Source organism: Saccostrea cucullata, unplaced genomic scaffold (genome assembly GCF_032062105.1).
Source record: "Saccostrea cucullata isolate Sc308-1 unplaced genomic scaffold, CSIRO_AGI_Scuc_v1 ctg7683, whole genome shotgun sequence".
NCBI classification, from domain to species: domain Eukaryota; kingdom Metazoa; phylum Mollusca; class Bivalvia; order Ostreida; family Ostreidae; genus Saccostrea; species Saccostrea cuccullata.
The window spans coordinates 1-14,837 of NW_026926929.1; the positions used below are offsets into that span (position 1 = coordinate 1).

Here is a 14,837-nt window from a genome sequence, read left to right on the forward strand (position 1 = left end):
AGAAAATCCAATAATTACTTATACAGAGCATCTTCATATACATGTAGTTAAGTAATATAAACTTATATGCATAATGTGAAAGTATCAGCCAGTAATGACGACATATCATCCAACAATAAGACCTAATCAACATATAATAAAATATCAGCAAACAGAAACAAAATGTTAGCAAGTTATGTCAAAGTATCATCATGAAGTATCAGCATATCAAGACAAAACTTCAGCACGTTATGACAGTAAATCATCATATCACAATAAATTTTAGCATATATTGCCATAGCACCATCAGTTTAGAAGTGTCCACGGATGAAGACAAGGTATCATTACATGATGCACAAGGATCATCATGTGACAACTGAGGCGTTCCATTGAACCACATCGTATATCAATGTTTTGTCCTGTTAAGTTTAAGTATTTTTATTGCTAGATTTTATGGGATTTATAACTGTTATATTTACTTTCTTCGTTCATAGGAAGTTTATAACTGTATAAAGATGTTAAACAAGGATTGAATGTCAGTAAATTTACATTAAGAATGCCTAAAGATTAAAATAAGAAAAGAAAGTTTTGTTTGTGAGTTTTAAGTAAAATGTATAGAACTAAAAGAGCGATAACTCTGGTTCAGGTTTGCTTTTAAAATGTTTTACACTGTTCAAATAGCTTTATGGTCAGTAGCTTAATTACAAAGATTTCTCGTTCGCATTTTTATTTTTAAAAAGTCAATCTTTACAGGCAATTTTATTACCAATAAGATTATTATTTTAAAATTTCGTGGTGAAACATGTATATATGAAAGAAATGCAATTTGTTCTTCTTTTGATTTAATATGGTACTAAATAGAACGTAAATTATCTTTCTTAGATTGTATTTAAAATCAGTTTGATTTCATTTGATATATAAGGATAATACCAACCCCTAGCATACCACTTCCTTTATCCTTTTTACTTTCCTTCTCCTTTTCTCTTCCTCTCTCTAACATTAATGGTCCAGATGAACTGGCTCCACCCTTTTCTCCGTGTGTAATGGTTTCTTTTCGATTGGTGACTTTGGAACCATCTGCTTTGATGATAGTTTCTTCCACTATAGTTTTCGTAATTTTATTGGCTCCACTTCCAGTAGTTTCAGTAAAAGTTCTTGTAGATTTTGATTCCATTCTTCCACTTCTATATTTATCAAAAGTTGTTGCCTTTGAATTACACGCCAATGGACTTGATTCCCTTTTGAGGTTTGGTTCTGAAAAAAGAAAACTGGATTCTTAGTTGGTTCCTATTACTATCGAAGATTTTCATGGCCTCATATGTATATTTATTCATACAAAGTAAGCTTCTAATTAACTATTTCACAGTTTAACCTTTTCTTCTGTATATATATATCTACACTACTAATCAATTTTTACTATATACAGTGTACTTTTCGTACTTAATCAATACAGCTATGCAATTTGCACTCATCAAAGCGTTTTGTCAATATAATATTGTATGGCATATTGCAAAGAGCAAAATGCGTATATAAACCCCATTTCGTTTTATGTGGTTGTAAAATGTTTAAAGTGCTAAGAAATTCGGTATTCTTAATGTTTTAACATTCTCTCTAACGTTAAATATCACTAGTCCACTTTTCAAAGGACTCAATTATAAATTTCATAGCTTAAAGTTCTTAAACTCGTTTCATGGTCCTATCAAAGGGTCATAACATGTTTTACGAAAGAACGTAAACATTGTAGGTAGAATTTTTTATTGAGATCTAGGGCCAGGACACGTAGTAAAGACATGACAGGGAAATCAATAGCCAATAAAATGTTAACTGTTCACTGAGCTATTGACAAAGTATTATCACTGACGCCACCCTTAACTTGTCAACACGTACTATCTGAGTTCTTCGAAGTTGAAAATTTGGGTAGAAAGGGGATGTTAGATTAAAATGAGTCGACGAAAAATATCGTGTAGTTTCATTTTTTTCCTGCGAATTAAAAGTTTTCTTTTAGAAAATATGTTGTCATTTGTCTGAATGTGTTTTATGAATTTTGTTGAAGAAAAAACACCTTATTTGAAAAACGCAAATTTTATGTGCAATTTATATATAATAGTTTTCTTATTTAAAGATTTTGGCGACAGAGCAGCAATTTTACTTGCAATAGCATATAGTGACTTCAATAAAAACCGTGCCTTTTGTGGTGGTCTAAAGCAGTAAATTTTGAAATACTTAAGTGTAATAAAATTTGTATAGCACACAAAAATAGTTTATAAGAAATGGAGCAAATGTCAACGTTTCCCTTTATGTGGAAATTAAACGAAGTAAAAAGATCCTTTCACATGAAATACAAGTACCATTAAAATAATATGAACAGGCGCAATAAAAAAAATGAAATGCTAACCTTTTATCCAAGTTATATATAACATCATCTTAAAATATTTTACCACCATATCTTTTAACAGAAATAGATTACTTACATTGTTTTTATTTCATGTAGTGTCCTATGATGAAATGACTTGTAGGAGACTAAGAATCAATATGACAGTTTAAATCGCTGGCGGATGGCCACCGCCCTTCTATCCCACGCAGATATTTATGATATCAAATATGGGTCAATAAAAGGAAACCTCAAACTTTATAGACAGGTAGAATACTTAGTAGATTCTAGCATTAAAAGCTCTCCAGAACAGGACAGAACAAACATTTGGATTTATAGATTTTTTCAGCATACCTTATAGATTAATAATAAACTTCCCCAAAAATATAAATGTGATCAATATAATTAAAGTATCAGTTAGGCCGTTTGTAAGGTATCTTTACATTTTGAGAACTGTCAAGTTGACACATGGTTTAAATCAACATTTATAGCAAACATTTTGATTTACTTTCTGTGACAATAAATAATTTTTATTTTACACATTAAGTTCATTTTTCATCGAGGAGATTTAAATCTGCAAAAGGGATTTTAACCGTGAAATTATACAACACATATATAAAAAAAAATGGTTTCCATCAAATTTTTCTTGACAAGCATTAATGGCTTTAAATTCTGTCAAAAGTGGTATAAACATCCTCTAACCTTAGACGGACCTCGATCATGTACAAACAAGGGAGTCAGCTTACTTCGGCCACTAACACAGATAACGGCTAAAATTAATCCTTTATTTAGTATTTACTAACGTTCAGATCAATCCACCAAAACAATGAGTCTTCATAACAGAAAGAAAACAGACGATGTTTTACAAGCAAAGCTGAATGCAAAGAACTAGCACCCCCACCCTCTAATTTTAGTTTTTAAAAAATAATACATATTTGTTACAATTTGTTTTGCATAAAATGCAAAATAAAAATAAATAAGAAACGTGTGTTTTGCAAAGCCTTTGTATACAGTTTTCTGGATAATAAAAGTTTAAACATAATACTTAAAAATTAAGTGGAGTGAAAAAAATATTTACAAGCATACAGTGTATATGTATCCTATTTTGCATAAAATAGTAAAGAAGAAAGAGAGCGAAAGATTTTTAAAACAATACAATTCAAATTTTCCAATCAAAAAACTGTGCAAATCTAACTATATAAAGCCTGAAATTACAAATGATAAAACTTGTCACATTATTTCCGTTTAATATGCACACATCTGTTTACATTTGCAATCAATTTGCGGCACGACTTTTCAAATTGCCGGGTAACCTAACCATCCAATATATATTTTATATTGTTGCTTATTTTACTACCTGTCAGCCCATATGGTCTTCTTTGAACACCTGTGGCGGGGGCTGGAACGTTGTCTGTAAACCTTCCAACAACGTTACCAGCAGGCCTATAGTTCGCCACGACAATAATTTTCCCATCTTTCGAACGCGCTCTTCCGACTCCAATTTCCGTGCTTCCTCTCCAGATAACTTGTGTAAAATGTCCTTAAAATAGTCATAAAAAAGTACATTGTCTCTTAAATAGAAACAAAAAAGAAAGCTTTTGTAATTTTATAGTTATTTGCAGCATAAGTGCAGTACTGTGTATCAAACTGCTGTATCGTCAACTAAACGTACAAAGTTTAGTGATATTAAGTATGTCATTTGCCAACATTCAGTGATGAAATTAAGCATATTTTTAAAAGTCATAGCGAGTGAAATATTGCATTTTGTTGAATAAACTGTTATATCTAGAATAAAATAATTTAAAAATATGTTTTACTGACTACAGAAGATAAGAGTCAACTTAAAAATATACTGTATGACAACTGAGGCGACTTTAGCCTTTCCATCATAAACTTTCATTATTTGTGTAGTGATATTCCACTATCATCCGCTTATTATGTTTATGTCTTCCAACTTATTCGCTAATCAATAGCTTGGTCTGAGTACGATCCTTTTTTTTTTTTGTAAAAGCCAGGCATGCTACACAATGATAATTTGATGTTACAGGGATTTCAACCACCTTTTTTTTTTACAGTCAGCATTTCTTAAATTCTATGCATGATCGTTATTATGACCTTGTTAGCAAATACAACTTATCATTGGGTTGTATTTTTGGCTGACTTGTTCATTCTAAATTTTAGATCTTTGTTTTTAATCTAAATACTATGAATTTATCCATTCAATTTATTGGGCTCACGGCGGGTGTGCCCCGTCAGCAGTGTCCTGTCAACAGTGATGCTTACTCCCCCTAAGCACCTCATTCCACCTCTGAAATTTTGAGAGGTTTGTATTGAAACGCCTTTCTCAGATTCTTTTGAGATCGATCACTGTTCAATACCCCCAACTTCTTCTTTTCATAATCATTGACATCAATAAATGGGTAGTACGTTCCAATATTTTTAAAACTTAACATAAAAAAGCTAGATTGTTAGTGATTCACAAACTATTTAATACACATGCATTTTAATGGTGGGGCGTATAGAACAAGGTATACATGTACCCGATGGCTACTGAAAGTAGGATAAAATAAAATCAATCCATAACAAAATTAGGCGCCACATTAGGAAAGTCAATATCCCCATCTGTTAAGGAACAAGGAAACCTAAAATAGATTGTGAATGTAGGGTCAATAGCGCCTTGTTTACATTGTAAGATATTGAAAGAGACTTTTGAGTAGGACGAATGCAATGAATGAAGAGACATTCCTAAGATTTAAAAGGTATTCATGTTAATACAATTTAATGTAATTGATACATAAAATATGTTCAAATCAAATCAAATAAAGGATAAATATCACCTTCAAAGGACTCATATCCTGCGTGTGATGTCTTCAATCTTTTTTTTCAAATATTAAAGTTACTTAATTGTACAGTTTGAAAATTAAACTATTCAATGTACAAAATGTTTACTTCCTGAACATGAGGGATTTTTGTCAGTAAAGGAAGAAATGCATAAAAACTTTAAGGATATCCGATCCTCAGCCAGGAAGGATAACTCCAAAAATTTATAATGAATTTGAAATGCATCAAAATGGGGCTTGAGAGTCTTTTTTTTTTTTTTTGCAACAATTTCCATTGTATTCATCTTCATAAGATTCAAGGTCTTTGGAAGTCTTAGAAAAGATCTTATAAAAATTGACATTTGTACCCTACCAAAGGAGAAGAAATTAATACAGTTTTAGAGAAATAAGATTTTCTTGAATCCTGGTCTTAGATACCAATGCTTATTAGCATGATATGAATGAGAAGTAATGTGTGGTGTATTGCAATGATAGTAAAAGCCTTTTACACTATGTATTATAGAATATATAACGGGAAAAGAAGACAAAAAATACCAAATAAATATAAAATTCATGACAATTTCTCTGAATGCCTGGATACCTATTGTTTTTTAACCTAAAATATGTTTGTTGATCAATTTGCAATTAGAAAATGCATTGCTGATGTTCTAATTCGCTTTTTCTGCAAAAATATTGGACATTTGACAATTTTCCCTATATAATATGATTAACTTTAATCTTTTACTTTAAAGAAATACTGTGGATAAATTTACATAACTTTGTGAATTCAGAGATACTTTTATGAGTATTTTAGATTACTTAACTGCTAATTTTATAAACCTGAGGATCGGACTACCTTAAAACAAAAAGTTACTGTATTTCCCTTATAGAAACAAAACTTTGACAATCTCTTCAGAAATACCCTGTAATGCTTCCTGATAAGCGTCCTATGTTTAATTTGATGATTTTCGAAATACTGTAAGATTACATCTAATAAATTAAGTGGCGTTTCGTGAAAAAGATTAAGATAACGAACAGTGTTCTATCTAAAAAAAATTCAAAAATAATTCAAATCTGTAGGCAGGGCATAAAACACGGACTCCTGGAAACTTCAGAGGTGGGATCAGGTGCCTGTAGGAGGAGAAACTATCACTAGTTACACCCTATGTATCGAGCAAGTAAAATAAACATTTAGTATATGACTTTGTATAAAAACAAAGACCTAACGATTAGTATGAAACAAGTCAGTCAAAATGAGACCCAAAGCTCGTTTACATTTGCTAACAAGGTCATTATAATAATCATGGAATTTACGAACTGTTGACTTCAGACGATGTGAGTAGACTGCCTCGGTCTAAAAATGTTTGTTCTCAAAGCATGGTCTGTAGTTTCGAATAAAGTGTGAGATATAAATACAATATGTAGTGATGGCAGAATATTACATTATCAATAAAAAAAAATGATGATGGAATAGCTGCAGTCATCTCGATTGTCATACAATTTAGTTGTTAGTTAGCCCTTATCATTTTAGTCAGTAAAACATTTCAAGTTCGTTTTGATATTATTGTAGTCAATATATGAATGGAAGTTATTGTTATATTTATTCATGTTGATTGATAAAGCGACGCCAATATATCTAAATGTTCAAATGAAGGTCACAGCAACTTTTTTTCTTCTCGTGTGGAAGTATTCAAATAAATTTTGCTTCATTTAAAGGAATATAAAAACCGATATCAAAAGTTAATGCCTACAGGAATTCCAACAGTTTGTTGGAAGACTTGTTCTCCGAAGACTGTATAAATGTTGTCAATGAGGAACTCCAGCACCCTTTAAAGTTTTATAATTTTAGGTTATTTTTTAGTAAAAAGAGTAAGTTAATATTGTTTATCGCTTATTTATCTCGCCTATTTGCAAGTCCATGATTTTCAATTTCATGGTCATAATTTCGTACGTTGCTTTTTCAAATGTTACATGTATATATGTCCTGTAATTTTTGCAGATTTCTAGTATTTTCACATGTACTCCACATGCTAATTGTATTACCTGCTGAAAGGTTCCTGGGCTCAGTGCCGAAGTTAAAGAATTTTATTTCACTGTACCATTGGTCTGTTACCTCTTGACCTGCAATAGATTGATATTTTTAAGGTCTTCCGTCTTCACGGAAGACCTTATAGTTATTGCTCTGTTTCTTATTATTATTATTATTATTATTTTTCTGACACGATTTCTCGACAACTACTGGATAGAACTATATTAAATTTTCAGGAAAGATGTGTTGTAAGATACTCTTGAAAGTTCCAAGACAGTTTTTGGAAATTCCTCTCTGGTGCCAAGTTTTGGACCATTTTCCTGATTTTAAAACGACATTTTGTCCACGATTAAACTCAAAAACGGAAAAAGGTATCAATGTGAAACTTTCAGAGTTTATAGATGATGATCAATACTTTCCAGGACGCAACTTTTCGTTCGTCGTCAGTACTTCCTGTCGCTACCGGAAGCCAATTCAAAAAGTCCAAATTTTCAACTTTCTTTGTTTTTCAATATTTTTCATTTATTTTTGGAATATTAATAGAGACACTTCTATTTATGCTTACTATATAAGTTGTTTTAATATTGGTTAATCTGAACTCTAGATATTAATATTTGAAAATCTGAAGCGGGCCCAAGATGGCGGCTGTCTCTGTCAACTCCGACATTTCGCGAGTAGGGGCTTATGGAGGCAGCTGAGCGTTTGATTAAACCATTCTGACATAAGGATACATGAAATGCAAAAAACTACTTGGACTCTCACGTAGTAGTACGTTGCAATTCAGTGTCAATCTTAAAAAACTTAATTCACGTTTCACTGCTTTAGTGTTACTGGGCTAGATACGATATGTAATGTGTACAATGTGTTAAATATACTTTCCTAACGCCGAAATAAAATAAAGGTGATAAGAATGTTTATTTAATTAATTTCATTGAAGCTATTGCACCTCTTTAACAGATCAGTACAAAGAAAAGGTGCGAATATTTATGCTTAAAGCAGTATTCCCAATAGCTAAATGGTTCGCGCGTTGCGGAGAAAAGAGAAAAAAAAAAGGCGCATTCACGTTGGCGACTTGGATTCACTCCTTCTTGTGATCAAAATTTTGAATCACTTTTTAGTTCGATTTTACAAGTTTTTTTTTTCCTGAATCGGACGGAAGACCTCTCGTTGCTCGCAACGAGATCGTATCTAGTATTCTTTCTATTTTCGTATTGACCAACTTCTGGAAATGACCTTTGTCCGGTCCATTTCTCCCGAACAGCTTAAGATATGAAAGTTTACTGTGTCGGATATCATAGATCATGACTTGAAGATGTGTTGAACAACATTTTGTCCGTCGTCAATTCTTCCGGTCGTCGCGAAAAAGGGGATTAAAAGTCGATTTTTTAAATTTCTTTGTCTTTCTTTCTATCTTTTTCTGTGATATTCATGGCAGAAGTAAAGGCCCCTATTTGCTGATTTAACGTATAACCAGTTTCTTGATTTGATAAAGAAGAAATTAAATATCTTTGAATGTCTTAGAACTTTTGCAAGCGTAGGTTCAACGTTTTCTTAAACACTAAAAAATATTCATTTCATTTTCTCATAAATAGGCTGCGCGGTTAATACACATGGTGCCATTGTGCAGGTAAGGTCTTCCCCGTGATGGGGAATGGACCTGTAGAAAACCTTCTCTGGTTCCGCAGAGTCGAGGTTTTAGCAAATTAAATGTATGAAACATATATCATGTGTGTGCATCTTATACCCCGCCCCCCCCCCTTTTTTTTTTATTTTGAAAACTGTAAGAAACCTAGCCCCCACCTTTCTCACTTATTGAAATGGATGCTAATTCTGCTTTAATATTTTACATTCTACATAAAATGACCATGACATTTATATAACAAGGCACTCTTCTTAAAGTTAAGAAAATGATAAGGCTTAATTCTATCTACAAAATAATGGTAATTTACAAGTCTATATTCAAGACAGCCCCCCCCCCCCCCTCGGAAGCGCGCAGCCAGGTAGAATTCGCAGATATAACATATACAACTTACAAGTAACGTTTTAAAAGTTTCATTCATAAAAAAAAAATTAGTTCCCCTTATGTCATCTGATAATTTGCTATCATTCATTCTTCCTATGTTTTGTCTGTAGAATTTATAATTATTTCATTAAAAAAAAATTATCTTGAGAAAATAAAGATTGTCAGCTGCATTTATTAGCATCTTGCATTTTCTTGTATATCTTTTACTTGCATATGAATAATGTCATTAAATAAAATAAAAGAAATCAAACTCTATTTCCATCTTTTTTAATTCATTCATAAATCCTTGGATCCGCTCGCAGCTGCGCGGTGGCCTCATCGCTACTGTAAACAATTCATTCATCACGTTGAAAATGTTCATGATTCCGCTAAACTAAGAAAGTTTACACAGGGTTTATCATCTCATATCAAACATCAGACCTGTCCAATGCAGGAATGCTCGAGTTAAAGAGGAAAATTCAGGAATTATTTTGCGTCCGCCATATTTTGACATGAACCTAGGCGACAATTTGTAATTAAGGTCTTCCGTCTTCACGGAAGACCTTATAGTGATTGTATTGTTTCTTATTATTAAGGTCTTCCGTCTTCACGGAAGACCTTATAGTGATTGTATTGTTTCTTATTATTATTATTATTCTTTTTTTGACAAAATTTTGTGCACGCGATTTCTCGAAAACTATTCAGCGGTTTTCAACGAAACTTTCACAAAAAATGCGTTATTACATGAAGTTGTACAGTCTATAATTTGTTTTGGAAAATTCTCTTCTGGTGCCAAGTTATGGACAATTTTCTGATTTAAAAATGCGATTTTGTCGCCCCTTTTTATCGAAAATGGCTAAAGATATAAACTGGAGACTTATTGGAGACAATAGCTTGTGACTTTCTGGTTTGCAGAATTACCCTTTTTGTGTGTCGTCAATACTTCCAGTCGTTACGAGATGCAAATTTAAAAAACCGTATTTTTCGAACTTTTTTGTTTTCCAATATTTTTCATTTATTTTTGGATATGCTAACAGTAACCCTTCTGATAATGCTTGCTATATGATTTGTTTGTAAATTGATAAATCCAAACTCCAAATATTAGCATTTAAAAATCTGAAGCGGGTCCAATATGGCGGTTGTCTCTGTCAACTCCGACATTTGGCAATAAGGGTTTACGGAGTCAGCCGAGCGTTTGCTTGAACGAAGGTAACATAAGGATAAATGAAATGTAAAGGAATACTTGGATTGTCACGTCGTATTTACGTTGCAATTCTGTGTCAAATTAAGTTCTTCTTAAACGTCTTCTATAATTGATTTGGCTGGTTCTCAAAGTAGAAAAAGAAAAGACTAAATGTGCAAATGAAATACGATACCTAATACATGTATCTTCTGATTTGCAACACGGAAAAACAGATCTTAAATCATATTTATAAGTAATAGTTTTTCAAGAAAGAATATCAATGAATACAGTAAGTATAAAACTTGTGTCATATTAAACTAATAGAAAAGACAAAATAAGATAACTTTTTTTGTAAAAAGATCGTTTAATGGGGTTTGTATTAAAATTATTGTCTCGAAGATCTGATTCAAGTTATTGAGCACAAATGGTATCCAATTCCCTGACTGTCGAAAGGCGAGCCATGTTTTTTGGCGAAACAGTATAACCTTTTCATGGAAATTTAACTAATCGGGAGAGTTCACTTTGGGGATAAACAGGAAATTAAAAAAGGTAAAAATCCGTAGCCGTATCACTGCTTTAGTCGTACTTGCTTACATACGATATGGAATTTGTAAAATTAAATGTGTTAAATATACTTTCTTATCCTCGAATTTAAGGCTATAAGAACATTTCTTTATTTCATTGAAGCTATCACACCTATAAGACAGAACATTCCAAAGAAAAGGCGCTAAGATTAATTCGTGGCATTTGGCGCGAAATTATGAATAGTGACTCGCCTTTCATAATTCTAAGACAAAAGCACTGTTATACCGAGGTATATACAAGAAAATTTAGAGCACAGGTCCCAAAAGCGTAATATTTAGCGCGTTGGATTTTTTTGCTGGATTTTCATGTTGGCAACTCAATCCCCTTTTACGTGCAATTTTTGTTTACTTTTTCAGATCGATTTAACGTTTTCTTTCCGGAATCGGACGGAAGACCTCTCGTTGCTCGCAACGAGTTTCACATCTAGTTCTTATTCTTTTTTTTGACAAAATTTTGTGCACGCGATTTCTCAAAAACTATTCAGCGGTTTTTCATGAAACTTTCACAAAATATGTGTCATTATATGAAGTTGTTACATCCGTAGAGAAATTTGGAAAATTCGCATCTGGTGCCAAGTTATGGACAATTTTCTGATTTTAAAATGCGATTTTGTCGCGCACTTTTATCGAAAATGGCTAAGTATATGATATGGAGACTTATTGAAGATGATAGATCATGACTTTCTGGTTTGCAGAATCACCTTTTCGTGCGTCGTCAGTACTTCCGGTCGTTACGAGATGCAAATTTAAAAAAATCGAATTTTCTAACTTTTTTGTTTTTCAGTATTTTTCATTTATTTTTGGTATGTTAATATAAACACTCTCTATACTGCTTACTATCTAATTTGTTTGAATATTGATAAATCTATATTCTAGATATTAGCATTCAAATATTTGAAGCGGGTCCAAAATGGCGGCTGTCTCTGTCAACGCCGACATTTCGCAATAGGGGTTTACGGATGCAGCCGAGCGTTTGCTTGAACGAAAGTAACATAAGGATAAATGAAATGTAAAGGAATACTTGGATTGTCACGTCGTAGTTACGTTGCAGTTCTGTGTCAAACTAACGTCTTCTATAATTGGTTTTGGCTGGTTCGCAAAGTAGAAAAAGAAAAGACTAAATGTGGAAATGAAATACGATACCTAATATCTCTTGTGCATCGCCGAAAAACAGATCTTAAATCATACTTATAAGTAATAAGTAAGTAATTCTCAAAAAATAATATCAATTAATATTGAAAGTTTAAATCTTAACCACTGTTTTTCCTATTCACACTTGTGTCATATTAAACTAATAAATAAGACAGAAATAAGAAAACGATTTTTTAAAGATCTCTTCATGGAGTTTATTTTAGAATTCTTGTCTCAAAGACCTGATTCAAGTTATTGAGCATAAATGATATCTGATCCCTTGACCGTCGTAGGGTGAGCCATGTTTTTCGGCGAAACATTTCGATCTCTTTCGATTAACTAATCGGGATAGTTCACTTTGGGGATAAACAGGAAATTGAAAAAATTTAAGAAATTCATAACTTTTTCACCGCTTTAGTTTTACATGCATATATACAATATGGAATTTGTAAAGTGTGTTAGGCGCGAAGATTAACTCCTGGCGTTTGGCGCTAAATTTTGAATAGTGACCCACAATTCATACTTTTAAGAGAGAAGCACTGCTTCGTAGAGTAGGTGTCCCGATAGTGTAATATTTAGTGCGTTGGAATTTTATGCTGGCGACTTGGGTTCAATCCCCTTGTGTGCAAATCTTTTTTTTTTACATTTTCAGCTCGATTTTATGTTTTCTTTCCGGAATCGGACGGAAGACCTCTCGTTGCTCGCAACGAGTTTCATCTAGTTATCTTTGCTTTTTATTATAATGGTAAAATCATCCTTTGTTGTTGTTTATTTATTACTTACTTTTCAGAGCATTGAATTTATACGAGTATAAGCATAAACATGAAAAAAGCTGTGAAATTAAAATGCATTACTAGTGCGTAGATTTGATTTTTTAAAATTTAATTTATTAATCTAGAGCCCCAAAATAGTATTAGTTAAAGCAATTTTACAAGATAAATGTTTTAGGTTCTATACATGTACATATAATAATCACAATAAAATGTAGCATAAATCACATGCAAGCACTAAATAAAGGCAACACAGAGCCAGTTTGTCCATATAATTTATCAATTTAATATTTTATTCTTATCTTAGAATATTTAGAATTGTCTCTTATTCAAAAGCATGCTCTGACATAAATTTGACCAATAAAAATACAATATCTCATTTTTTCACCAGGGTACGAGTCCTGTGGATTGGAGGACCACTTCATGGCTATATTTTCCCCCAGCCTTTCCCCTCTTAATGAGATGCTGCTGTGTTTGAAGGTGTTCGTCGTGGCCAGAACCTCCGCCCATCTTTGAGCTTGTGTAGATAAATCGGACGCATGCGTCAGAGGCTGCACGCCATGTTTCTTTCTGTATTCATTGTGACTGCGGATTACGTCTTCCGTAAACTGGGAATCACTTTTCTGAAATAAAATAGAATGTCATATAAAGTAGGATATGATTAATATATTGATAGGAGAAGGAAGTTTTCTATGCTTTCTTTTAATCTTTTACAACAAATGGAAGGAACGACAACGGTGTATTTTACAGATCACAATAGACATAACATAGATCTTTTGACTCTTTTGTTTTTTGCTATATAAAAGTGGTAAGGTGAAAACTGTGTTCAAGATTGACAAATTTAAAAAAAAAAAGAGTAATGGCATGTCTAAATTTTAACTGCAATTGTTATTTCTTCATTAGAAAATATCAAATCGAGCTGTACAAATGTATGATGCACAGATCTAATTATTTGTAGAAGTACCTTTTCATACCATATACGGTAACTTCATAGTTCCTTACTATACAAACTTAGCCTTTAGTATAAGTGATTCATCTTAAAAGTACACTGAATGCATTGTTTCATGTTTTCCATACCTAAACTATAACTGTACCATTGCTTATAAATTCAAACCCCTACCTGATTTGAGAGACCAGTCTGCCTGACCTGAACCCGGTAACTGGTCGAATACATTCGAACATGAATTATGTTTTTAATGTCTTTAGGTGAATTTGACACGAAAAAAAAATCGGCCCACTTAAAATAAGACGGAAGTAGACAACGGAAAACTTAATTTTGTTATTATGTCGAGGACCATTAACTCTATGGAAGACAACCAGTGAAATATTAGAAAGGCATTAAGGATGGGACTTTATAATATCTCGTATTTTAATATCAAAAGAAAAGATGATAAATTGTCTGATGTTTCGTCATGAATATTACGCACTTCACATTGTAATCGGTAAAGAGTATTTATTAAATTAAATCGTTGACCATCACGAACTTCATCTATTATTAAAAGTTCATGGATAATTTTTTTCATTGTTGATGCATGCATACATAGCAACTTATTTTCAGCTGTACACGTTCCAGAGCAATCTCTACATACATGTATAATACATTTGCAAGGTAGAGTGAAAAATGAATAATAAAAAACATGCATGTAGTGTACGTTTTTCTATCAGTAATCTCTTTATTCAACTTAGATTACAATGAGACAGAACTCGTACCTTTTTATTTCGCTTCTTTTTTGTTTCAGAGAAAGCAGGATCCCACAACCAGGGAGGTAACCCTAGGTCTTCTTGGACGAAGCGTTTATGCCCCATATGGTTCACGTCATTAGTCGTTCTTAAAAAATGAAAAATAAATACATTCATCTGTAAAATAAAAAAATATATATATTAATTTTTTATAATATGCAAATCGAGTAAATGAATTCAATACTTACAATATTATTTTACTTAATCCCTTAATTTTTACGGATTAAAT

At 32.3% G+C, this 14,837-nt stretch overlaps 1 protein-coding gene across 1 annotated transcript; it reads right to left on the reverse strand.

Annotated features, from left to right (window-relative positions):
- Positions 1-859: 859 nt before the first annotated feature.
- On the reverse strand, positions 860-14,126 carry LOC134272944 (uncharacterized). The gene is made up of 5 exons (XM_062755116.1): positions 13,989-14,126; positions 13,257-13,491; positions 7,213-7,290; positions 3,708-3,890; positions 860-1,233 (listed from the first exon to the last, which is right to left on the reverse strand). The coding sequence occupies exons 1-5, from the start codon at positions 14,040-14,042 to the stop codon at positions 875-877; spliced, it is 909 nt and encodes a 302-aa protein (XP_062611100.1). The 5' UTR covers positions 14,043-14,126; the 3' UTR covers positions 860-874.
- Between the last annotated feature and the right edge of the window lie 711 nt (positions 14,127-14,837).